Consider the following 26,456-nt stretch of genomic DNA (forward strand, 5'->3'; position numbering starts at 1 on the left):
TGTATCCTCTCAAGCATGCGTTCCTTCACTCCCTAACTTCACTCCCTAACCTATGGTGTGTCAGACATTGTTCAAGAGACCTGGAATAAAACACAGATCTCAGATGAAAGAGTCGCACAATAAACAACGCCCTTAACTTTCTGAAAGACAAGATAGGCTATGTCAATAGCATGCTAGGAAGTGCTAAGTGCTGGGGGGAAAGTAGGGCAGAAAATGGTGTGCAATGCGGAGTGAGAGCAGATTTTTTCAGAGGGCAGTAAAGTTGGGCTTCACTGAGAAAGTGACATCTGAGCAATGGCTAAAAGAGGTGGGGGCCAGTGTGTAGCTCCGTGGGGAGAGCACACAGGGAAGAAGGAACAGACAACATCTTCTAATGACAGGCTTCTCAAGGGACAAAGCGTTGAAATGCTCAGGCACATTGACATTCTCGAAAGTCTAACTTAGGTGAGTGCCTAAGCAAGGACGTTAGTCTTACACCGCACGTCAGTACCAGAACTACCAGCATGCTCTGTGCAAAGCTGGCCACATATATCCATGCATGGGATTCAAACTACCTGTGCCTGCAAGAGTGTGAAGTAGTGTGGGGATACGCCAGGGCAACAGGGAGACATCTGAAATCTGACTTTCCATTTCAAAGTCACTAGGAATGCAGCAGGGAAGGAGGATGAGTGATTTCTGCACTCTGGTTGGCAAATGATCCCTTACAGATAAGATCTTCACCAAAAGATCTCATTTCCTTCTCGGCTTTTCTCCTGGCCTAACATGCAAAGCCTGGCCTAATATGTGTGCTTCAAAGGAGAAGTATTTTAAAATGTCACTCGCAAGAAAAGGAGGATGTGAAATAACCACCTGAGGGAAGTCCCAATAATGCAGCCACTAAAGGCTCAAAAGGAAGCTCCATGTTTGGTAACACAAACACTAGGTTTGTGTTTCGATGTATTTGCTAGCGGAAGACAATATTGCATGCACATTGACATATGGGCTTTAACGTCCTTAGCAATCTTGTCAGACTGCCTTCCTTCCAGGCTTGGAGTCAGCAAAGTTTCCCCTGAATCTCACCTGGGCTGCGGCCTGCTCAACCTGCACTCTCCAGGGCGGCTCGGCTCGGCCAGCTCAGCATGTCCCACGACAAAGCACAATCACCCTCAGACACCGCGTGAGCAGTGAGGGCAGCATGACATCCCTGAGGCACCACGCTGCTGTTTCTAGACTCACAGACCCAGCAGGTGCAAAGAGCAACGATATCCTGGAATCTGAAGAGGGTGAGATCAGTGTCAGAGATCCCCAGGGCCCATCCTCTCCAAGCCCCTCATCCTAACAAAGATAAATTGAAATAAATATACACAATGCTAAAGATGACAATGTCACGATCCAAGGCCAAGTTTCCTCAATGCCACTCCTGGGATGTTTTCAGCCACTAGGGAGACCATCACCTAAAGAGGCAGAGGGTCGCTCGAAATGACACAACCTGTCAGTGAAGTGTGCAGACACCAGTTCTCCTCCCTGGACTGTACAGCCGTATTCCAGGCTTTGCTCTCATAGAGTGTTTACAGAATTCTGTTTCCATCAGCTAAATAATCAGAGACAGCTAACATCATTGGCCCTCCAACCCTTCAGGTGTCCAGTTCCCCAGGCTGCCCGAGACTGATGTAATCAGGGGGTTCTTTCTGTCCCCTCTTCCCTGGCCCCACTGCTAAGAGCCATCTCCTGTCCTAAAGGAAAGAAATTGTGTCAAACTATTCTCCACTGTCTTTGAAGTAGAAAACAAATATGGAGATGGTCTAGTGTGGGTTCCGGGTTTTCAGAGAAACACTTTTATAACATTTCTAATTGGCCTCAACATCAAAGAAGGTATGTCACTCATGAGAGAGAGCAGTAGACAATAATTAAAGATGGCTGAGTGGGGAAGTGTCAACTAGACTTGGGCATGGGGACACCACTACCACCACCATCATCTTAAAGGACCATTCAATGCACAATTATAGAAGGTGTCTTGGGGGATGCTGGCCAAAAAACCTTACCCTGAAGAAAGATACCAAACATAATTGATTAGTACCACAGTGATTCTCTAGAAATCCTCCCACCCACTAACAGATGGAAAGAGTCAAAATGCCAGTCATACACTGGAATCCTGTGGATATCCTTCATCCTGGTGAATAGATACACTATGGCATACTCATCCCACAGAATACTGCTTAATGATGAAAGGGGATGAATGCTATCCCAGCAACACAGATGCATCTCAAACACACTATGCTAGCCAGACTTAAAAGACATAGACACCATGACTCCATTCCTATGTCATTCTCAGAAATGAGACCATGGGAACAGAAAATTGATGAGTGGCTGCCAGATGCCGTGGGGAGGCAGGGTGCTAGCTCAAGGGGCACAAGAGAATTTGGGGAGACAAGGGAACAAGTGCATATTCTGACTATGCTAGAAGTCACATGACAACATGGATTTGTGAAAACTCCTAGAACTGCTCGATAGCAAGTGTAATGCCACTGCATGCAAATTATACCTGGGGAAAAAAAAATCTCGTAATCCAGGGAAAAAAAGCAAAACTCAACAAAGAAGTTAAATATTTAACGTTTCCAGGTAAATCTCATTTTAATATTTCAAAAGAAACGTACATCTGTCTGTATAGCAATGGCTCAACTGACTGGTCATGTCCTTCAGAATGACCGATTTCTCATCCCATGGTGAGAGCAACAAGGAAACTAAGGTTCTCATACATGCAAGCTTCTAGGGATGCCTGGCACAGTGGGTAGACAGCTGGGCAATGAGCAGAGCAGCCATAGTACCAGATCTTGGAGAGCGCTTGGAGAGAAGAGATGAAAACATACCGAAGAAGAGGTAGACCAGAAGCCCTCAACCTAGACACAGCTGCCTTAACAAAAGAAATACCTCTGCTTGGTTTTAGAACTTGGCATTTGGTCATTCATTAGTTCAGCTCATTTCTGAGCTGGGCACAGTGAAAAATAGAGATGCAGAAAGTCCTAGAACTCCCACCCACACAGAAAGACATACTCCTCCAACCCAATGGTTTTATAGGGCCACCCACAGGCTACCACAGGATAAAAGGTGGGCCTGGGAAAACCACAGGACATACCAGTCATGTTGTTTGGGATATGAATGTATTGTAACTGGTGTCCCCTGGAATTCCTTGAGCAGGTGCTTCTGGCAGGGAACCCACCCTGGCTCCACCTCAGGCTTCTGAGAAAGATGCAAATTCAAGGCTTCCCAACCTTTCCTACCCCACCTCATGGAACACACAGAAATAATGTCTCTGTTGCCAGCCACCTGAGAAAACCAACCTGGGGGCTCTGACGCCCCAGCCCTGCCACCTACCCTGAGGGTGGGGGGCTCAGCAGCCCAGCACAGCTGGAATGCTGGGGTGCTCCTGGATGCTCCTCTCCAGGAGCCTGGGAGGACATATCCTGGAGGATAGTTGCTGGTGGGTCTAGAGACTCAGGAGACTGGCTGCTAGTGTCAGGACACCTCTGGCCTATTTGCAGCCTCTTGGGGAATTACAAACAGGTGCCCCCCTCTTCCTGGCAGAGGCCCCTGAGCATGCGCTGCATTTCAGCCCTGATGCCTGTCCCTCCCTAGCCTCCTTCAGTGCCTGTGGCAGGGCATGAAGCGCTCGTCCTCGCCTGAGAGACAGGAAGTTCTATCCTGTGTGCTGTACAGATCCTATCCGACTGTGTCAGCAGCAGTACAAATAGACCGTCTTTCAGCAAGTTCAGACAAAGTACTGATGAGCATGTCTGTTATTCTATTTGAAGTTAGCAAACATAAATACCCAGGAGCTCATGTTTTCCTAGAATGAGATTTCCTCAATCTAGGTCAGGCTCATTTCAGAAGCCCCCCCCCCCCCAGTTTACATGGACTGTTGGAAATGGCTTCTTTACTGTTTCCCCATAGCTACTGAGGTGCCAGACACCCCTGCTCCCCCCGCCAAGTTGAATCCAGCTTGTCCTTAAACCATGTTTGATGACCAAATGGCAATCAAAGTGTTCACTATCTGGAAAAAATATATCTGCAACCATACCTCATACTTTATATCCAAATGAATTCCTGATGGATCATGCCTTTAAATTTAAGTAAAACACCACAAAAGTACTACAGAAAACAAGAAAGATTATTTATTAATAAACTCAAAGTGGAAAAAAAAACTCAAAGTGGAAAAGGACTTTTTAACCATGACACAAAAACCACAAAAGATGAAAAAAACAGTTTGATAAAATTTGACATGTTGAAAAAACATCCATTTGAGATGATAAAAAAAGTTCTGGAGCTGGACAGTAGGATGGTGCACAATCAATGTGAATGCACTTAATGACCTGCACATCTAAAAATGGTTAAAATGGAAAGTGTTACTTTATGGAATTGTACCACAATACAAACATGTATCCATGGGAGGAAAAACACTAGAGACAAAGTCAAAAGACAAATAATAGTCTAGAAAAAATATGTACAAATCACATCATAGACAGAAAGTTATTTTTCTGAGGGGAGGCACAAAGGGAGAAAGAATCTTAAGCAGACTCCACAGCCAGTGCAGAGCCCAACCCAAAGCTCGATTTCATGACCCTGAGGTCATGACCTGGGCCAAAATCAAGAGTCCGACACTTAACTGACTGAATCACTGAAGCACCCCTGAAAGCTATTTTTCATACATAAAGAGTCCCTATAAATTAATAGAGGTCTACAAAGCTATTTAAAAATGAGCAAATTAAAAAAAAGAGCAAATAGGGGCGCCTGGGTAGCTCAGTAGGGCAACTGCCTTTGGCTCAGGTTGTGATCCCAGAGTCCTGGGATCTAGCCATGTTGGGCTCCCTACTCAGGAGAGAACCTGCTTCTTCTCCCTCTGCCTGCCATTCCCCCTACTTGTGCTCTCTCTTTTGCGTTCTCTCTCTTCCTGTCAAATAAATAAAATCCTTTAAAAAAGGAAAAGAAAAGTGAGCAAACAGTATGTACTGAAAGTTCACAGCAAACAAAAACAATTCTTAAACTCATGAAAAGCAGCTTACACTCATTCATATTTAAAAATTAATGAAACCATACTCAACAAAGTGGCAAGAACCCAACAGTTATGGAAGACACTAGAGAGATTGGCTTTCGATTATGGGCGGCTGGGTAGTTAAAAAGAACAACCTGGCAATATCTACCAGAATGACAAGGGCTGATCACCTTTGATCCAGCAATTCCACTTCCTGGAAATTATCCTATAAATAACTATAACATTTTACACAAAGGTATTCGTTGCAGAATTATTTGTAATACAAGCATTAGGAAAGATCCCTAAAAGTTCATAGATTGGGCAAGAGTTAAACAAATTATGGTAAACCCAGAGAACGGAAAGAGGCATTTCTTTTTGTATAGGAACAGAATGATTTCGAGATGTTGTGAGGTTAAAAAAAAAAAGGAAAAAACAGTGCAGAACAAAATGAACAGCATGATACCATTTCAGTAAAAAACATGAAAATATTTATACGTTTATTGACTTAAATGTGCAGAGACTGTCTGGATGGATCCCAAGAAGCTGAGTTGCTGGTGCCTGGAAGACAGAGAGACAGGGGCTATGTCTTCCTGCCCAGACTCTTTGACTTCTGTGCCATGTGAAGGCACCACCTGCTCCAGAAGACAGGGCTATAACTCTCCTGTTCCCCATGACTCGTCATCCCCACTGGCTACTGATGACTACCAGAAGTCACCACCCTGCCAGACGAGAAGGCCTTCCCTTTCCTAGAAGAAGAAAAATGTCAGCTTACATGAAGCTGGAAGAAAGAGACACAAAAGGAGAGGCTGCCTTCTCCCTTCCTGTTGGTCTCACACTGTTCGAGGGCTGACATCCCACCAGAGGGCAGGGCTCTGCCAGCGGTCCTGAAAGTGGACACCGCCTCTGGTTCTGGAGCCCCTTCTTTCCTGAGTTTCCTCTTGCCTGCCAAAAATAACGGGGTACAGCCAGTTCTCACGAACTGGCTCCCAGCTCCAGTTTGGAAACCTCACTCTCTCTTGCTACCAGTACTTTCTGAATATCTAACCAGACATTCAGCATCATCCTGGGAACGGAGTAAAAGAGACAAGCACCTCCTTTCTAGATTTTAACAATGGACTAGGGAAAGTGCTCCAGCCCGCCTTTGCCAGCTCAGGAGAGCTCCCTGTTCACTTTGCAGGGGTCTGGACAGCTGCATGTTAACCACAGACACCGTTAAATCACGGAGCGTCAGACAACGTCTTGATCCTCGCGATGACGCTGAAAGCTAACAAGATAGCACGACTGCAACTGGGGGTGAAGGTGAAAAACAGCTGAGTTCAATGAATATAATTTGTACAAGGATGAGAGAGAGTCCACCAGGAGATCACATGTCAGATTTGATGGTGAAAAATTTATTGGGAAAAGAATTAGCAGACAGGTTTGCAACTTCATGTGTCACAACACTGTCGACCACAGGTCAGCAGAGGCAAACATCAAGGAGAGCGTTCTGTGAGACTCAACTCGGCTATATGGAATTTCCAATACAGGATGCATATTTTACTATTTGTAAAATTGTGTGTTAGACATCCTTCATATCCATCAAGTTTATAATACATGTGTGCACGTGTAGACACATCCATGTATGCATATATCATATGCACACGTATGTATGCACGTACACACAAGCTCATGTTTCAACCACTGCTGACCTGAACTCTGCTGCCTTGAGCTGTCTCTCAATTTCTAAGAGCTAAACACTTCCTACCTACCTTCAAGGGTTGATGAGGAGCAATAAAGTTGAAATCCAGTTGTTACCACTACCCTGACTCTTCCCACTCCACAGTGGCTGACTTGAAAATACCTGCTCATGACAACCTTCCCCTTGGCTTTCGGGCACCTGTCTTCTTGCCTGTCATGTTTACTGCTGCCAAGGAAGTGCAATCCCAGGAACAAGGGCTAGACACTGTCTCCAGCTGCCCCTGCCCCTGTGTGCCCAAGGGTGGCTGAGGGGTCACCCTCGGGTGCTTTCACAGGCCCTGCCCAGCCAGCCCGCTACTGGCCCCAAGCAGGGAGGAGACTCATGCGACCAATGCCTGTCTCCCCATCAAGCCTTTACACAATCCCACCAGAACTGCCGTTTCTCCTCTCTGAGTGTGATTGCAAGCACTTCCTGGAGAACTAATTTTAAACCATAATTAAACCCTATCCCAGAACACATGCTACACCTTTCTACACATACTAGAATCAATTAAAATCTACTGAGGAAGAAGCTGATTCTCTGTTAAGACTTCCTTTTTCCTCTTCGAAGCCCCAATTTTCAAGCATTATTTTAAAAAGAGAACAAATGTGACAGAACTGACAGCAGGGCAACTGCAGACGGCGAGGAGGTTGCACACCAAGTCCCTCAGCAGTCCACCCTCACAGTGCAATCACTCCAGCGCAAGCAGCTGTGCCATACAGGCTAGTCCCGGCTCCGCATGGCTGTGACCCGGGACCGATCGGGACCTGGCACCCACTGCCTGCACGATCTAGCCCCCTTGCTGTGACTAGAATGGGATCAACCACACTTCACTCTCACCCCCACACTTGAAACATACACAACACTGAGAATACCTGACATGTTCAAAAGTACCAGCAGAGTTTGGGGACAACATCACTACACACAGCCGTTCTGTCCACGTCCTCCCCTGCAGGTGGTGGTGTGATATGGGGACCCTTACAGGGCTGGCACTGCTCAGTGTTACCCCAAGCACCTGAGGAACTTGTTAGTGATTATTTGTCCACCTTCATAACTCAGGAGTCTGTGTGACCATTTCAGGAACTGATCGTCCAACAACAGATATTCCAGGAATACCTTCTTGCAAGATGCTGGGAACAAAAGAACGATGACATCTTGAAGGGCTTACAGTCCAGGGAACACACACACACACACACACACACACACACACACACACACATACCCCGTGCGTGCAGATAACCAGCAACACAAAGACAGGGAGTCTGAATGTCGTATGGCTGTGCCACAGAGGATCTGCCCCAGAAGTTTGTGAGAGGAGGGCATCACTTTGAAGCGGGGTGCTCAGGGTGACCCCCTGGGGGAGAGGGACTATAAACCTACACCCAGAGGGGAGAGGAAGGTCCCACATGTTCCAACCACCTGCACGACAGAGGAAACAGCAACCTGCACACCCACTTCTGCCACCAATCGATGTCCCTCTCGTGATTATCCTCCACCCAGTCCATCCATCCATCTCCACCCTGCACCCCCAGGGCATTCTTCATTCTTCTCTGCCCAAGCAGGAGGCTGCCCCCCATATACTGCACCACTGTGTCTCCCCGCAGGTGGTTAACCGGAGGCCCTGGCAGGAGGGTGGAGGGAAGGAGAGAGACATCGGGCTGTTTCTTCCCTGACATGGCAGGTGCAGGCAGCTCTCCCTGGGGGCTCCAGCTCAGCCTCAGCTGTATCAGTGAGTACCTGGCCATCCCAAAACCTTCGCCTGAACCCTTGTTAGTGAACCTGCTTCCTGCCAGCACCCTGGGCTGACACATCTCCCTTTTACACAACACTGCCCAAACCTGGCTCCTCTCACACACTCCGTCTCTGGCAAGCTTCCCCAGGTGACTTCTATACAAGTACCCTGTCCCCAGGTTGCTGGGGGACAATGCACAGCACTCTTCACACCTCCTGCCTGGGTCTTCCAGACCTCACCTTCTACCCTTAAAGCCCTGCCAGAAGGAAGGGATCGGTGAGGCCTCACTAAGCCATATGGGCTCCCCACAGCCACACAGTCACACAGCGTGCCATACCATCCACTCTGCTAGAGAGGCAGAAACTAGGAGCTAAAAAAATGAAAAGAGAATAAAAGGTAGGAGGTCTCTAGCTTTTACTTAAAATTAGCAATCAGTATATTAAAAAAAAAAAAAGTAACTACCTATTACGCAGGTTAAAAACAGAGTCATCAAGACAGGAGCAGAATGCCACCCTTGGGAGAGAGTAGGGTGGACCAGGGTCAGGCAGCAACAGGAGCCTAGCTATGACTCACAGTAGCCTGGTCAGCAGGGTGGGGCACAGCAGAAACCAAGATCTTAGCCATGGTACCTCCCACGCCCAGGGGAGAGACATCTGGAAGTCTGACTGGGAGCCTCTCTAGGTCTCACTCACTGTGAGTCCCACCCCAGGCCTCTGGGACACAGCAGACCCATCCACTTCTAGAACAGGACGTCAGACAGCACCTGCCCCAGACCCCCTGATCAAGCCACCTGGCCACCCGCTCTATTCATTCCCCAGCTCAGAACACCAATTTCAAGAGCTTCCTTCAAGGATGTCTTCTTTGCCCACTGGGTGCAGGATCCTGTTTGCCAACCACCAGTTCCAGCCCTCAAGCCTGTTACTCAGCACTTCCCTGTCTTGATTTGATGCGGGAGCCCAGTCATTCTCAATGGGCGGTGGGGAGGGGGGCGGCCCTCAGCAGACATCTAACAATGTCTGCAGACATTTCTGGTTGTCACAGGTTGGGGGATGGAGGGTGCTGCTGGCATCCAGTGGGCAGAGGTGAGGGATGCTGCTAAACATCCCACCACGTACCAGACGGCACCCCCCCACAAAGCACCCCACCAAACTGTCATTACTGCCGAAGCTGAGACATGCCAGGTGTAGAAGGAACAAAGGAAACCTGCACTGAACACATCAAAGGAGCTGGCGCTACACTGGATGTTGTCAAGTTCTTTAAGCATCCCTTCCGAGACAGTGACCAAGGAACAGGACACAAAGTGAGCTGCACACCCCACAGCCCAATTTCCAGACGCGGGTTAGCAGTCTGGGTATCCAACGGTCGCCTCTGCCATTCCATATACACCAGCCAACACCGATGTCTTTATGAACCTCAGTTTTCTGATCTGTAAAATGTGGAGAACAACATCTACATCCAGCCCCTGGTCTAGATGAGTACCCAGTAAATCTGTTTCCTCGTCTCCTGCTTCACTCCCGATTTCCACTTTCTTCCAGGGGAACATATGGATAGAGACACACACACATATCCACTCAGGCACCCACCTGCTTACATTTTTATGTCCCCACAAGAATCTGAATAAATGAATGAAAAAAAATCAATGACCCCTCTAGGTCAGAGCGACTTCTCCCTGCCCAAACTCCAGAAACAGGTTTCCATCCTTGGTTTCTCTCCCTTCTTGAGTTTTCAATTATCATTGGCTGTATAAAGTCTGTCTACCACACGTGGTTAGAAATGTGTTTGAGAAAAAAAAAAAAAGAAAAGAAAAGAAATGTGTTTGAGTGCAGCCCCGGTGGCTCAGCGGTTTGGCGCCGCCTTTGGCTTGGGGTGTGATCCTGGAGATCCAGGATCGGGTCCTGCGTTGGGCTCCCTGCATGGAGCCTGCTTCTCTCCCTCTCCTTCTGCCTGTGTCTCTGCCTCTCTCTCTCTCTCTCTGTCATGAATAAATAAATAACATCTTTAAAAAAAAAAGAAAGAAAAAGAAAAAAGAAAAGTGTTGAGATAAAAGAGTCCTGCCAAACACCTCATCTGGTGCTGGGTCATTACATGTCCAACCAGCCTGGACGAAGGAATAAGTGACAACCAGATAGTATGGCTCCCATGAAAGTAGTGTTTACCGGTCTGTGTACGGTGCCTGTTTACAGTTAGCTGTGCCACTCCTTGCGGAGGAGGAGATATTTCACCTGAACTCACCTTCTAGCTTCCAATCATTTTCCTTTTCAAATCTGTGAGCATCTAATGTCACTTCTATGAACTCAAGCTATCCATCAGTGGGCCTGAAGAATTAGGAAGTGTCCTTCTAAAGAGACCTCTCATGTCGCAGCCATGTTCTCTGCATCAACGAGACCCCGGCCCAGGGGAACAAGGATGGGCACTCAAACATGTAAGTGGGCCCTCACTCACAGCAGCTGGCAGGGCCTCCTGGCCATTAAGTAAGTCCTAACAATTCAGTCTTTCAGCCACCAACCTAATAGGCTTTTCTTGGCACAGGCCATGTGGGCTTGACCAAACACTCATTTTCACATCTTAAATCAGTACGTGTCAGAGCTGAATGGAGGCTCGGACCCGCCAGAGGTCTTGTGCTCTGCAGCGAGCTCATCTTGGTCAGGAGCTCAGGGGCTTGCAGGCTCATTTCAGACCACTTTTCCCATAAAGATCTGAGGCAAAAATCAGTGGTCTGTGTCTCTGATCAAATTCCCAGGGTCTTGTCTGGATGCTTAAGACAATTTGTAACTTAAAAAGCAGCTAGAAAAATGAAATCGGCTTTTCAGGAACTAAAGGAAACCCACACGAAAGCTGAATCTGCATGCTGACGTGTCCGGGGAGCCCAATGAAGCCAGGAGGGCTGGTCCTCGGAGCAGCCCTGAGCAGGGGATGCCTGGTTGTTGTGCAGTAGCCCTGGCTGCCCTGGGCACATCTCTTCCCATCTTAATAGGCCCTCCTTAACAAAAGCTTCCCCCTCCCTCTTTCCTTGGCATCTAGGTAGACTTTTTTCTTTCTTTTCTTTCTTTTCTTTTTCTTTCTTTCTTTGTTTCTTTCTTTCTTTTCTTTCTTTCAAGATTTTATTTATTTATTCAAGAGAGAGAGAGGGATAGCACCAGCAGGGGGAGGCGAGAAGTACAGTGGTAGGGAGAGGCAGACTCCCCGCTGAGCAAGAAGCCCAACACAGGGCTTGATGGCAGGACCCTGGGATCATGACCTGAGCCAAGGCAGATGCTTAACTGACTGAGCCACCCAGGTGCCCCTGGATGGACTTTCAAGATGGCATCTTATCCCCAGCAGCCTACTTTTGTTTTGTTTTTAAGATTTTGTTTATTCATCACACACACACACACACACACACACACACACACACACACGGAGAAAGAGAAAGTGCGAGAGGCAGAGACATAGGCAGAAGGAGAAACAGGCTCCATGCAGAGAGCCCGATGTGGGACTCGATCCTGGGACTCCAGGATTACACCCTGGGCCGAAGGCGGGCGCTCAACCACTGAGCCACCCAGGCGTCCCAACCTACTTTTGAATACACAGCTAAATTCCTAACTTGTTTCTCAGGACCTCGAAGACCATCTACCACACCATGAGGCAGACTCACTGAGGGAGTCCAGCCCATGGACCCAGGGGGAGGCACGCACACCTACAAGGACGGAGCAGATGAACAAAGTCGAACTCAGCAGAATGAGCCCAGCCAAAGGTAGAGAAGAAAGGAGAAGAGAAGGGGTAAGGATGGAAGGATGGAATGTCCTAGATGTCCAAGCCGGAACCTGAGCAGGGAGAGGAGGAATGAGTGCAGGCAAGGTAGGGTTCTGTCACATAAATTAAGAAGCGTGTTAGACAGTCCCCACCCCCTCCCTGCCTCGTTTTCCCTCTCACTCTCTCCATCTTAACCAGCCACCATTTCTCAAGAGTTTACTGTGTGCCTGGTACTGGACCAAGTACTTCACACACATTCTATACAACCTCATAACCAACATGTGGGATAGGTATGATCATATCCCCATTTAACTAACGGGTGAAAAAAAGTGAGTCTCACAAAAATTAAGTGAGTTTCTCAAAGTAATAGCTAGTGTATTGTAGAATCAGGGCTCTGGGTCCAAAGCTCTGAACCATAATCTAATTTCTGCACATGTACCTTCCCAAGGGAAATAAACAAGGCCTACTGTGTGTTAAGCTTAATCCCACCCAATGGAAGAGACACATGAAGCTGTGTTCTCTACTCTCAGGAAAGGCATAGTCTATAGGGAGACCCACGAATCATGTGCATAAGCCAACTGCAAAAGTACACAAAGTGGCCACTTCTTCATTCCAAATTGTTAAGGAACACAAAAACTAAGAGAGGCAGCCTTACTGGTGGAATAGCCAGGGACCTGCTCCACAGAAGGCGTGGAATGAGAAGGGCCGGGTCACTTCCTATTTACCCATTTTCGATCACTTCCTATTTTCTCCAGGTTATGACTTCTCTCTAATATAGATAATTTTTAAAAACTGTCTTCATCAAAGAGAGAACATTGCTTCTGAAGATGAGACCTAAGAGGGTGGTCCCCACTCATTAGCAATATCCAGAAAACAGGACATACTCATTCCACACCTGAATCACATCTAGTGAAACCAGGGCACGTCGTGCTTCCACGCACACCACCCCGGGGCTTGCTTGCCCGTGCACCACTCTATCTGCCAAGCCCTGCTGCCTCTGCGCCAAAGGAGGGGCGGGGAGAGAGGCCTGATAAAACTTCATCCTGGAAAAAATATTCCACTTGTACTAAATCACTTCCTCTCCCAAGCCCCTGAATCAGCTGCCGGAAGCTCTACGTGAGGGAAAATACATGATGGTGCTCAGAGCCAGGCCTCATCGCTGCTACGTGGGAAAGCGGTGTGCATCTCCCAGCTATCCCGAAGCTCATTTGAATTACAGGCAAAGAAACGCCAAGAAGAGGATCCCAAGCAGTCACTTTATAGGCTACCAGCCAGAGGGGATGACAGGTGAGCAAAAAGGAGAGAAGTGCCTCAAGTGAGCATGGCCTCGGGTGCAGTGGGCGGGCAGGAGCGGGGCCTCACACCCTGCAGGGTGCAGGGCGCACCCTCGTGACCATCCAGACGCAACCCCAGAGGACAAACTCAGTAGACGTTCCTGGCTCCACCATAGCAGTTCGCATGGTGATCCCAGACACTCTGAGTGGCAAAGACAATATTTAGAGAGACGATGTTGCACATGCACATCCCAGGTGGCTGGCAGAAACCCCGAGCAGGCTCTGCTTTCAATTATACTGAGTTACGCACCAATAAAGTGGTATCTGTAGGGCAGCAAGTGACTTCTCAGCGTTTTTGTTTTGGGTCTTGCTTACCAAATTTCTACAGACAGCTCCTCTGTGTAACCTGTGCGATTCAGCATCTCCGACATTGGCAGTCAGCTGGTAGAAGTCTATTCTCAACAGGGCCCGTGTACCTGCACTACCTAGCTGAGCCTGTTGGTGGTGGTTGGTGGTGGTGGTAAAGTGAAGCAGCTTGTAACTCTCAGCCTATTAAAAACTACACTCGCAGGGTTGTGGCCTTTTCCATCACTTTCCCAGAGACACACACACTGCTTACCCAGTAACCACAGATGGCAAAAGAGAGAAAGAAACACGGAGCTCTGCACAGAGGAGGCAAAGCAACCTCTCAAAGGAGGGCGGGAAGCTGAGGACTTGCCGGCTCCAACTACTGGTCTCTCCCACCCCCAACCACTCTGTCTCTGTCCCCACAGATCCTTCTGCTGCTGTTCCTCACCTCACCTAAGTCACCTTACCTTCTGCACACACAGCCTGGCCACAGACAGACGTGCAGCTCAGAGGAAAAGCCAATCCTTTCCATGATAGATCGAAAAAAGGGGCAGTGATGATTTTCCCTACATTTATTTTTCAACTGGAAAACTCTATCCTCGAGGGCCTCAAAAGGGAGCATGGAAGATTGAAGTAAGGTCTCAAAACCCCTTTTTCAGTTACAAAGGTCAAGTGTGCATGGCTTCAAAGGCAGGAAATGGCAAGCTGCAGAAAGAACTAGTGAGCAACGGGAAAGAATGGAAATTAGCTCATTCCTTGCTGGCGAACACCTCACAATATTCACTGTAGTTGAGATAAACCAGCCTCGTTCATCCCATTAGATCTAAATAAGAATAATTAGGTAGCTTTGACAGAAAGTGTATCCCAAAAGAGAGGCCACATTCACCACCAAATTTCCCAGCCAAAAACCACCAGGCTTACGAACATAAGCACCATCAATATAAACTTTTCAAACACCAGAGATGAGCAGCTCCTGGCATTCACTTGCTCACACATTATGTCCTCATCCAAAGTTGAACATGTTTATAAACAGAAAAAAAAAAATCAACCATATCCACCCCACCTCCTCTCCTGACACCTCTGAATATACATTAGGTTACTGAATAAAATCCCTCAAGCTCACACTCAAAATGTCGGAGGACAGAGAGGTAAGATCCATGGTCACTTCTCAGGCAGAGGCAGTATTATGTTTAAGTGACCACAGTGTGATCCGGAAAGCCACACTAGCTTATAACATCACCTAAAAGAGAAGTGATCAACCAGAGTCACCAAGGATCACACTGGTCAACCTACTGCCAGAGACTCGTTACTAGCACGTGACTGGTTTGGTTTGGTTTGGTTTGGTTTGGTTTTGGACCGGGATTGAAAACAAGACACAAACCATGTTAGGTTTTAGATGTTTTCGTTGTAAAAGGTAAACCTAGAGACGGCTACAGCACTTTTTGGTTCACCTAAGAAAGACTTACTAGTCAGACCCAAGTGTTCTCGTCTCATTTAGTTAGATATTATAGAAAAACCGAATGGCAATTCTTTTTCCTCCTCTCTCCTAATTGCACATTTAAAGGAATTCATTTAGAATGTTAACAAAGTGATAAATTGAAGTTACTATAATTAATTATACTGTCATATCATCTCTTTCAAGGCTGAGAGATGATGCTTTCTGGTTGTGATAATTTACCTCAATAAACTGAAGGTAAACAATTAAGTATTACCTTCCACATAAAGCCTCAATGACACAGCCGCTCTAAAGCAGACAGACCAGTGCCACTTAATGAAATAAGAAACCGCGTATTATTGAGGGGATGGCCCACCGGGCAGAGCCATGACTCGTATACACTACATTACTCAAAGGTTAAATAATAATAAGAGTGTCCTGTGAACTTTCTAAAAAGCTGAACTATTAACTTTGGTAGTTGGGTCAAACTGTGCCACACACTAACATCATTCACAACCATGGGGCACGAGCCACTGGGAAAAGGAAAGAAGTTTCTGCATGCAGGAATATGCCCAGGAGACTCCGGAGCTCAGTAAGCCTCTGGCTTCAGGCAGAATAAAAGCTTCAGTGAAGGGACCCCTAGCTGTTCCTCACCACCCCTCCGGGGCAGATCTTAAAATGGACTGGCATTAGCTGGCTGCCAAATCACCTCCCTTAAATATCAGCGTCCTCTAGTTTCTGAAAAAGAAAAATTGCCAAATCCTAACTATTGTAAAGAACATTCGAAGCAGGCCTGGCCAAGGTTTGGGGTCCACCTCCTGCTACTTACTACTAGCTGCTTGAGACACCTGACCTGTCTAAGCACCGACTAGATGAAATGAGAAGGAAGGACCCACTGATCCCTCCAGCTTCTTCCAGGTCTGGGTGTCGAGGGGCCTTTGGCTGCCCTTCACCAAGGCAAGCACCTCTCCACCAATAAGCAGCTTCTTTGCCTCATGATCAGGAATAAGTTTCTACTAAATTCATGTTTTATTGCATTTATACAAAACGCCTGGTTAACCTAGGTACACAGAGCAGCTGGCTAGAATTGAGGGTGAAAGTTCACAACACATTTCCCTGCAGGAGACAGAGGGTCTTTGAAGAGGTCAGACCATGTAACTGACCTTGTAGTTCACAGGGCTCAGGCCTCCCCCCCACCATACACCTCCAGGGGTATCCACATTCGTGTCTCTCCACCCAGATGCCCTGCTCCACCAAGGAGGAAATGGTCTTTGCCTTTAAAAGGCCACAACTTTGTTAGGAGGTAAGAGGACATGTTGACACTGTCATCTCTCCTGATATAACCCTCATAGGTAATGACTGAAATTAATTTGAGCAGCCATCTCTGTAAGCCTACAGTGTGTTTTCCATGGCTTTGCAGGGGCAGCCAATGTCATGGGGCCTGGGTTCCCAAGTGGCTGGGTAAAGTACAGGCTTAGGGCAGTAGGATATAGAGGGAAGAGGGAAGCTTCAATGCTTCTTGGCCCCCCATCAATAAAACCTCAACCTCCTATGTTTCTGGCCCCACCGAACTGAAAGCAGGCCTGCCAAGGTGGTCCAGAGATGCCTTCTCAGTGTTGGCAAGGAAGCATCCAGCCAAACTGCCACTCTCCACCATCACTGTGCCCTCCCTTCATACCTGGAAGACCATTATGAAACCTTCCTAAAATGCACAGAATTCAAAATCACTGAACACAAAATACAGTTGGCAATGTTATCATAGTGTTGTAGAGCGAGTGAGGGAGCAGCTATAACACAGGGTTCTCAATCTGTTGTTCACTCGAAATTAATGTAACATTGTGTCTTGTGTCAACTATACTTTAGAAAAAAAAATCACTGAACATTACCTTTAATAAATACATATGAACTTTATCTCTCTTAAAACTTTGCAGCGTCTCCTATCAGAGGAAACATCTGAGGGTATGTGGAAGCAGAGATGCAAAACAAAAAACAAAACAAAAAAAAACCGCATTTGGCTAAGTCCTAGAGGATGATCTCACGGGTCAACCAAGTGGGCCTCTGATTCCCACTTCCAAAGAGAAAACACACCAAGTCTTTCCTGCTTCCATCCATGCAGGACTACCATAATTCTTAGGACCCACCCTGTGGTCCACAGTAAACTAAATGAAAGATGTACTCTGACTCCTGGGGGTTAGGACAGAGCCTTACTACAACTGACGTAAACTATCTATGTTCCACTTTGTTTTGCTCAAAGCGGATCTTCTGCTTGGAAATTTTCGCTGCTGTGTGTATTACTGTTCTGTCGCCAAGAACACGAAAGGAAAAACAGCTTTTATTTTTATGAGCTGCAGTCTGTAATATCCTATGTTAACTTCCACTGGGGTCATCACAGATTGAGGGCCACCTGTATGTACATGCATGTGTGCGTGTGTGCATGCACACGTGTGTGTGTGTGTGGTGTTTACGTATATCCATCTATTCATACGATCAGCGAGCATTTCTTGAGGCCCTACTGACATGGATCTAATTAGGCTTTAGAGATACAAACTGATGAGCAAGTCCAAGATCGCAACCCTGTGACAACCTGTGAGGAAAGCACATAATCAAATAAGCAATGACTCTATCATATGGTAAACATTGGGATGGGGACAATAGGTTATTAAAACAATACCTCAGGCAGCGACAATGTGTCAGGTGTTTACAGTCACAGTCTCTCATTCCCATAATGCCCTATAAAGGTAGGTGTCTCCCCACTTTCCAAATGAGTGTACTGAGTCTGTCTCACCGTGCATTGCCTCCCTATCAGCATCAGCATCCATGTCATCATTTATGTCTTAAGTCTCCGTTCTGGTCCCAATATTGCACCTGCCAACCTGCACTCACTAGTCCAGGCAATGACCAAACTTTCACCTGGTGTTACACAGCACCTTGCATGCCCAGAGAGAAAAGACCACAGAGCTCACCAGAGGAACTCCAAGCTGGCTGCAAGAAGCAACGCGAGAATGATGCCAACACAGAGCAAGGGCACAGCATGGCACGATGCAGTCTGGACTCACGTGCCCACACAGGACAGTGCTTTAAGACAGCAAGTCTAGGGTAGACATCACCGTGGAGGGATTTCTTCAGGAGGCAGGACCTGGGTGTGAAGATCATGTCAGGCCAGCCAGCGGGAGAGGAATGATGGCCAGGTATCCAGGAACATGGTGCTCAGAGACATGTCTAGAAGCTCACAGATTAGGCTGCACTACCGCCAACCATGTAATGGGAGCCCAATGGTGGGACAAGCCAGCCTGCAGCCTCCCAAGTGCCAGCTGTCCAGAGCAGCTCAGACACCCAGGGCATTAACAACACCCAGCTATAATGCAGGCGGAGAAATCTGCATTCATAAGAACTCCTCCCAGATCCCATTCCATGAGACGGAAGCACTGCTTTGTTCCACCTCCTGAGACAGAGAGTAACACCCCGAAGGGCCTCCCGGAGGCAACACAGAAGGTCACCACCACACAGTCTCCTAAGGATGGGGGGCCTGTTCACTCCAGGAACTTGTTTCTTCCAAGTGGCTCTATTCAGACTCAGAGTGGGGAGGCCAAGGACAACACCAATGTGTCTCCCCCATGCATGACGCTTTACCCAGGAGGCCTCTGCTCCCAAAACTGGTAAACAGACACCTGAACAAAAATTGACTTGCAGGCCAAGTAATTAGCCTGCCTGCAACACCCACACATCTCGGCCAGTCCTGCAGATAATATCTGCATTGGTTTAACTCTTCACTGCTGATTAAAATACTTTTACATGGGTTAGATATGTGATTTTCACAACAGCCATGACATAAGCTTTAAGCCTCTCACTTTATTTTTTTTTTTACTTTTTCTTAAGTTTTTATTTATTCATTTAGTTAAGTAATCTCTACACCCAACATGGGGCTTGAACTCATGACCCTGAGAACAAGAGGTTTCCTGAGCCAGCCAGGTACCTCTAAGCCTCTCACTAAAAATGAAGATCCTCAGGGTCAGTCGGAAAGGGTGAGTGACTTATTCAAGGTGATTAGCAAGTGGCAGAGCTGGAGTTTGAACCAGGCTATCTGTCCAGTGGGCTTTCTGCTGGATCACTACTGCAATAATCAGAATCTTTTATAAAGTTTTTACAGGAACAGAGAGCTTTTACAGCAGTCCTGGGCAGTCCGTTCGGACACACACTAACACACATAAACACAAAGACACACACAGACACTCATTCACACATACACACTCTCTTGGTTTTCCTAAAAGTAAAATAATAATAATAATAATAATGATAATACGTAGTTGCCCCATCTTCCCTCCTCTGGCTATGAACCCGGTCTCAGCATATACATAAGTTAAAAGAGTATCTATTATTTAGATGACTTCTAGAAACATCCAGATCGAGTGGTGAATGTAAATCTGGTCTCTGTATAACTTACTGCTTGGAAGGGCCTTGCATTTGTGCTAAATATCTGCCCATTTCCATTTCTGGGACACACGAAGCAGCCTCCTTCCTTCATATCTATCTTAGGTCAGGACTTGTTTTCAGGAAGTGGCTACATCCAAGGCAGATGTAAAAATCACAGGGCTTGGAAAAAAAAACTTCCCCCTAAAATCAACCATTTTCCCCATTTTTAGGCAAAGCAAAAGCAGCTCTATCAGATGGATGGGCATATATACTTTCTTTTAAAAAACCCAACTCCCACTTTTTCAGAACCCTTCTTTCAAATCCATAGGTCACACAAATTAGTCCATAAACGAGGTGTCAATTAATCTTGCATAGTAAGGAGAAAGTTATACAGAAACTGATTCTGAACAAGAATCAAAGCGAAATGTACTGACAAACGAGCAAGCCACTCCCAGCTCAGAGGCAGAGGGCTTGTCATCTCGCCCACGAAATAAAGATCACAAACTCCCCCACCAGCCTCAGGGAGGCATCATTTTTTGTCTTTCTCATAACACAGAATTCTACCAAAAGATCTAACTGAAAATAAGAGTCATATAGTTAATCCAGAAAGCAATCAGCTCACCTAACTTTAATAGCTCCTTCTTATAGAATTTATATAATCAGGCCACATTACACAAATGAAATTAAAATATATTTTTTCACCTTTTTTTTTTTTTCCCAGTAGGAAAACTCCATATACCACTCATCTTGCTGAAAATCAAAGGAGTAAAGTGATTTAATTCTAGTTAAACCAAGTACTTCAACCACATACCCTTAAACCTTAATCTTAAACATATCCATGAAATATGATTTTTGAGGGCTTTCCTTCTTATGCACTCAGTAAATCTCCAGTGTATCATAAGCTCCTCCTAAGTGCAGGTTCTCCTAAGTGATGTCCTGAGTTGATACAAAACACATAGAGAAATACCGTTACAAAAACCTTTTAAAAATTGCTTTTATTCCCGACTCTTACTTGAACTTGTAAAAAAATTTTAGTTAAGCTCCACACTCATTAGGTAGTTTAGGGTATGAGTGTTTTTGAATTTCCTTGTAATAAAGAAAAAGCTTAGGATCAGGACATCAGGTGTGTATGGAAAAATACATATTTTGATACAAGTGTAAGTAAATATATACTTTGTTTCAAGATCCTTCACTGAATACAAATCCACTACAATCAAATTCTCATGTTGAATTTAAATTTAAGTGTGAAAACTGGGCTTTGTGCTACTTAGATCAGAGCTCAACACAATCTGTCAAACACCCAGTCAAGAGGAAACTGAGCCAGCCCTGAGACATCTCAAGATAATCATTCTTTGTTCACCTAGAAACTGAACAACTTTGCCCTCAGAGTCATGGCTCCCACAGCAATGGAAGTAAGCTCTGAATCCAGATAGCCACATAGGACTCCCAACCAGTTGTCAAAAATTTAACATTGTGAACAAAACCAAAGCAACCACTAACACCAAATGGGTTATTAAATTCCTGGTTGGAGGAAGTTTCAAAATCCAAACCCGACACCAACATCTGGCAAGTCGCCATATATGATCTACCAGTACTTGCTCCTATTACTCTGAAAATTCAGGAGCGTATTAAGATTTTAAGAGCCTACTGATTAGTTTGCACTGTGTTTAAATCACATAGAAGCTCTAGTTCCCCCCGTGAAAATACATCTTAGCTTTTGCCTCACCTTAGAAGAGCCAAAGCTGACGAGAATTACTACAGACAATGAAATCTGTTGCCGTCCAGGAGTCTTGATCAATAATACCCTTTGCAACATCATCCAACACTGCAATTGCCTCTCCATCACAGCCCCTTGGATGAGGTGGCGGTTTATCTCTGGACCCCAGGCTGCGCTGGGTTAGTAACTCTTTTCTCTACAATTTGCACGTCTCTCGGAAGGAAGAGGGAGAGCCGCCGGGTTCTAACTGCCCTCGTCTACCGCCCGGCGCCCCCGGTATCACGCGTTCCCACGACCCAGTTGCACGCGCTGCGGGCACCCCTCGTACCTGCCGAGCTCCTCGCCGGTGTCGTAGTAATCATCCACGTTTTCCTGCCTGAACACAGTCATGATAGACCGTCCCGCCTCACCAAAGCCCGGCGCGCTTCAGCTCCGCTTCCCACACCATCACCGCCGCCGCTGCGCCGCCGTGGGCCCCGCATGCATCAGTCTCCAGCCCTCTAAAATAACAGCAATAACAATAATGGTAAAAAAAAAAAAAAAACGACAACCCGAGCAGGAAGGAGACCTCCCCGGCTAGGGGCCGCTCGCCAAAGCCCACCCCTCCCCGGCGACCACTCCCCGCCGGGTGGAGCCGCGCACCCTTTTGTCAAGCCCGCGCCGGGGCCGCCCCAGCCCCGCACCGCGGCCGCGCGCGTGGGCCCCGGCACGGCCGCACCCCGAGGCCCGCGTCCCCGAGGGCAGGGCGCTCGGCGCGGCCCAGAACCGGCTCCGGAAGTGAGCGGCCTCCCCGCCTCCCCGCCTCCCGCCTCCCGCCTCCCGCCTCCCCCTCGCGCACACACGCCCCCCAGCTCCCCACCTCCGGGGCCGCCGCGAAGAAGGAAGCCCCCGCCAGGCCCGGCGGAACGCGCCTCGCCGCGAGCATCCCCTCCGCCTGCGGCGGCGCAGCGGCCCCCCCGCCCCCCGCCACCGCCACGCAGTCCCCCGAGGCACATTCCTGGCGACTCCCGCTCCGTTACCCGGCCGACCCGGCGAGCGGCCGCCCGGGAGCAGGCGAGGGAGGGGGCGAGCGGCCGAGGAGGCGCGGCCGCCCGCTCCCGTCTCCGCGCCCCGACACAAAGCGCCCGGCCGGGCCCGCGCCACCTGTTCCCGCCGGGCCGCGGGCTGGGGGAGCCTCCCGGGCGCGCCCCCTTCCCCAGCCCAGCCGGCCCCGCCTCGGCCTGCCCGGGCGCCTCGGGCGCTGCCCGGGCAAACCCCGCCGCGCCGCCGCCGCCGCCGCCGAGGCGAAAGCAAAAGCAGGCGGCGGGGCCCGGGAGGAGCCGGGGAGCGCGCGCGGCCACTCACCCGGCGCCCGGGAGCGGCGCGGGTCCCTCTGGAGCAGTCGGAGGCCGACGGCGAGCGCCGGCCACGAGCGGGGCGGCGGCGGGAGCGCGGGCGGGGGCGCCTGGGGGCGCGGATCCCACGCGGCCGCCCCGGCGTCGGCGCGGTCGGGCGCTCCCCCTCCAGCTCGCGAGCGGCCTCGCGGCTCCTCCTGGCGAAGGGCGGCCGGCGGCGGCCAATGGGGACCCCCGGGCGGGCTGGCGGCGCGGCCCACCCACCTCGGAGCCGCCCGGCCGCCCGGCGCGGCGGGCCCTGCTGCTCCCGCTCCCGCTCCCGCTCCGCGCTCGGGGCTCCGCGCTCCGGGGCTCCGCGCTCCGGGCCCGCCCGCGCGCCCCACGGCGCACACCGCCGCCCCACGGCGCACACCGCCGCCCCACGGCGCACACCCCCACACACACACACACACACACCCACACCCGCGCGCGCGGGGCCGCCCCACCTGTGCGCGCCGCTCGGCTGCCCCCCCCCCCCCCCCCGCTGCGTTCCGGAGAAAATGCGATCCCTTGGTCCCGCGAAGGGGGACGAAGCACCCGGCGGCGCGTGCCAGGCACCGTGCTCGGCACCGAGAACTCAGAGACCAAGACAGATCTTTAAAAATCCCTGCCCTCGTGAAGCTTCCATTCTGCCGAAGACGACACGAAAGAAATCTGGAAGCAAATGAATGAGACCGTTTTAGAAGAAATCAGTTCTTTGGAGACAGTAACACAGGAGAACAGGATAGAGAAGGGCGGGGAGAGAGAGCGCGGGTCGGGTTACTTGCCTTTCCTCTCCGAAATAGGTGTTTTGAGCAGAGATCTCGGTGGTAAGAAGGTGTGTAAACAGAAAAGACAAGACTGAGGTCTCAGGGGACCAATGAAGCAACAGAAAGGAAGGCTGGATGTGTGCTCTTCAACATGGTATTGGCTATCGATGACTTGAAATGTGGCTAGTCCCAAATGAAGTGTTGAAGAAGTGTGAAATGGACGTCGGATTTCAAGAGGTGGTATAGAAATAAGAATGAAAAGTATCTCATAAATATTCTTATAATGACTGCATGTTGAGATGATGGTGTTTTGGATATAGACTTAAATAAAATCTATTATTAAAATTAATTTCACCTTTTACTTTTTAAAATGCAGGTATTAGGGGATCCCTGGGTGGCTTAGCGGTTCAGCGCCTGCCTTTCACCCGGGGCATGATCCTAGAGTCCCAGAATCGAGTCCCGCATCAGGCTCCCGGCATGGAGCCTGCTTCTCCCTCTGCCTGTGTCTCTGCCTCTCTCCCTGTCTATGTCTATAATAAATAAATAAGTAAATAAGTAAGTAAAAATAAATAAATAAATAAAATCTTTTTTAAAATGCAGGTACTAGAAAATGTAACACTACTCTTGGGGCTTGCATTATGTCTCTGAAGACTGTGCTGGTCTACACAGAGACCCCATATCTCCTGGAGACTCCTCATCCACTCTCTCTACTTCTTACCCCATGTTCCCACCAACCCTTTGGGCCTGGGAAACACAAAGGGTGGTTCTCCATAGAGACTCCTGGGGATCCAAACAGAAAAGCTCCTACAGGGAAATCTACCTTACTGCTTGGAATTATAGGCACTATTTGAGCCCTCTGAGATTTCAGAGTTATATTACTGTTCAAATAACCCAGATTTTCTAAAATGAGGTTTAAACTGTCTTTGGATCAACAGAAGTTTCAATTGTAGGGATGGTGCCCTGTTGCCCCTCCCCCCAAAAAGAATGCCCCTTAGACCTTATATCAGACTGTCCTCTTTTTTTTTTAAGTTTTATTTATTTTAGACAGAAAGAGAGCACACAAGTGCCCACAAACTGGGGAGACAAAGGGGGAGGGAGAAGGGAGAGAGAATCTCCAGCAGACTCAGTGCTGAGTAGGAGCCCAACCTGTGGCTCAGTCTCAGGACCCTGAGATCATGACCTGAGCTAAAACCAAGAGTCCAATGCTTAACCAACTAAGCCACCCAGGGGTCCCTCAGACCATCCTCCTAAAGAACATTTCATTTAGTGGCCCATAGGAAGGACTCACATTCATGATGGTGGAAGTAAGGGAGGATTCCAAATCAGGAGATGGTACCAACCTAAGTAGGGAGTTGGAGAATTAATACAAAAGGATATTGAGAGGTAAGAAATACAGTAAAAAAAAAATCAATAATAACAAAAAAGTGATTCATCTGAGGGAAATGCAAATGAATACATCTGTGGGGGGGTGGATTTAAAACACAGATGTTTGGGAGAAACTTAGAAAGTGCTCATGGACAACTATCTCTGGGTAATATTTTTTTTCCTGCAAAATAAATGTAAGTGTGTTTTCCAAGGCAATGAGGATTGGCTCTGTTTGGGGGCTAGCATGTCTTACCTACTATGTTTGGCATGCTAATCACAGAGGTTTTCTGGGGTCTTGGAAAGCCCATGGCAGTGGGAGTCACAAAATTGGATCTAATATTGGCGGAACCATTTAAGGGCTGACTGACCTCGGACTCGGACGTGTCCCTATGCCCCAAGTTTCCTATCTCCATTAATTTATGCAACCGTGGGCAGCCCCCGGTGGTGCAGCGGTTTCGCGCCGCCTGCAGCCTAGGGTGTGATCCTGGAGACCCCGGATCGAGTCCCATGTTGGGCTCCCTGCATGGAGCCTGCTTCTCCCTCTACCTGTGTCTCTGCCTCTCTGTGTGTGTGTGTGTGTTTCTCATGAATGAATAAATAAAATCTTTAAAATAAAAAAAAATTATGCAACCGTTTTGGAGAAGGAAAATGTGGTATTTAAAAAATATATATGGGGAGTCTAATTTCTCTCCCCATGAACATAAGTTGGCCCTAATGCCTTGCTTCTCAGAAAATGTGATGGAAGTGACACAGCATAACGTCCTTCCAAGGCTGGGTCATAAGGCATTATGAGCTTTTGCCTCACCCTCTCTTTCTCTGTATCTCACTCTGGCTCTCTCTTTCTTGCTCTACTCTCTCACTCCCTCTGTTCCCCATGGAAGCCTTTAGCTGCTATGGTTACCCTGAGGCTGCCATGTGGAGAGACCATGTGGAGAGACCACAGAAAGAAAGAAGCCCAAGGAAACCAGCTGTTCCAGCCCCATCCCCACCCCCAGCTACTCATGTTTTCCCAGCCTGGCTCTGGGAACCGAATCCATGATTGTTACTGTTTTAAGTCATTATTTCGGGGTGGTTTGTTACACAGCAATAGATAACTTAAAAGAGAGTTAGAAAGAAAATAAGAAAAGTCTTAACGTGTACCAGATCCAGGCAGACTAAATTATTCTCTTGCTTATTCTTCAGAGAACTCTGTACATTAGCTGTTTCCACCTTTTTCTCCATTTTATACTTAACCTTTGTGTCAGCTTCATCACCTGCAAAATGGGAACACTAATAGATCCTTGAAGATTCCTCGGATTTGCTGGGAGAAGACAGAGAGACATTGCATGAAATAGGACTTTGTACATTATAAAATACATCAGAATGTTGTGTATTTTCCATCATGTTCCAAGCAAGAAGGACACTAAGAGGCATCTCACGAATGGAAGGCAGCAATACAGTAATCCTCAAGTTATGAGATTCAAGCTGGAAAGGACTTCTATGAACATAACTGATTATGAATACAGACAATGGATTATAATAATCGTGGTGACAGCGTTTAAAACAGATTCAGATATAGAATTTAGAACATTATTTCATATCTGTGTTAGAATAAAATAA

At 48.0% G+C, this 26,456-nt stretch overlaps 1 protein-coding gene and 1 long non-coding RNA gene across 3 annotated transcripts in view; one reads left to right on the forward strand and one right to left on the reverse strand.

The window, feature by feature from the left end:
* The window catches only part of DAPK1 (death associated protein kinase 1), a 169,862-nt gene extending 147,059 nt beyond the window's left edge, over positions 1-22,803 (reverse strand). The window contains exons 1-2 of one of the 2 annotated variants that reach the window (XM_025423146.3): positions 22,715-22,803; positions 21,699-21,870 (exon numbers count right to left, since the gene is read on the reverse strand). In XM_025423146.3, coding sequence (XP_025278931.1) covers positions 21,699-21,760 — 62 coding nt within the window. In that variant the 5' untranslated portion in view covers positions 21,761-21,870; positions 22,715-22,803. Of the gene's footprint in view, positions 1-21,698; positions 21,871-22,012; positions 22,144-22,714 lie in introns of those variants that run through there. The other variant, XM_025423149.3, reaches the window with a different exon arrangement.
* LOC125756030 (uncharacterized) lies at positions 9,065-12,287 on the forward strand. Its single transcript, XR_007413891.1, has 3 exons — positions 9,065-9,147; positions 9,496-9,754; positions 12,049-12,287. It is a non-coding gene; the product is annotated as an uncharacterized LOC125756030 (long non-coding RNA).
* Positions 22,804-26,456: the final 3,653 nt, after the last annotated feature.

The sequence above is a fragment of the Canis lupus genome, chromosome 1, assembly GCF_003254725.2.
Source record: "Canis lupus dingo isolate Sandy chromosome 1, ASM325472v2, whole genome shotgun sequence".
Classification (NCBI taxonomy): Eukaryota; Metazoa; Chordata; class Mammalia; order Carnivora; family Canidae; genus Canis; species Canis lupus.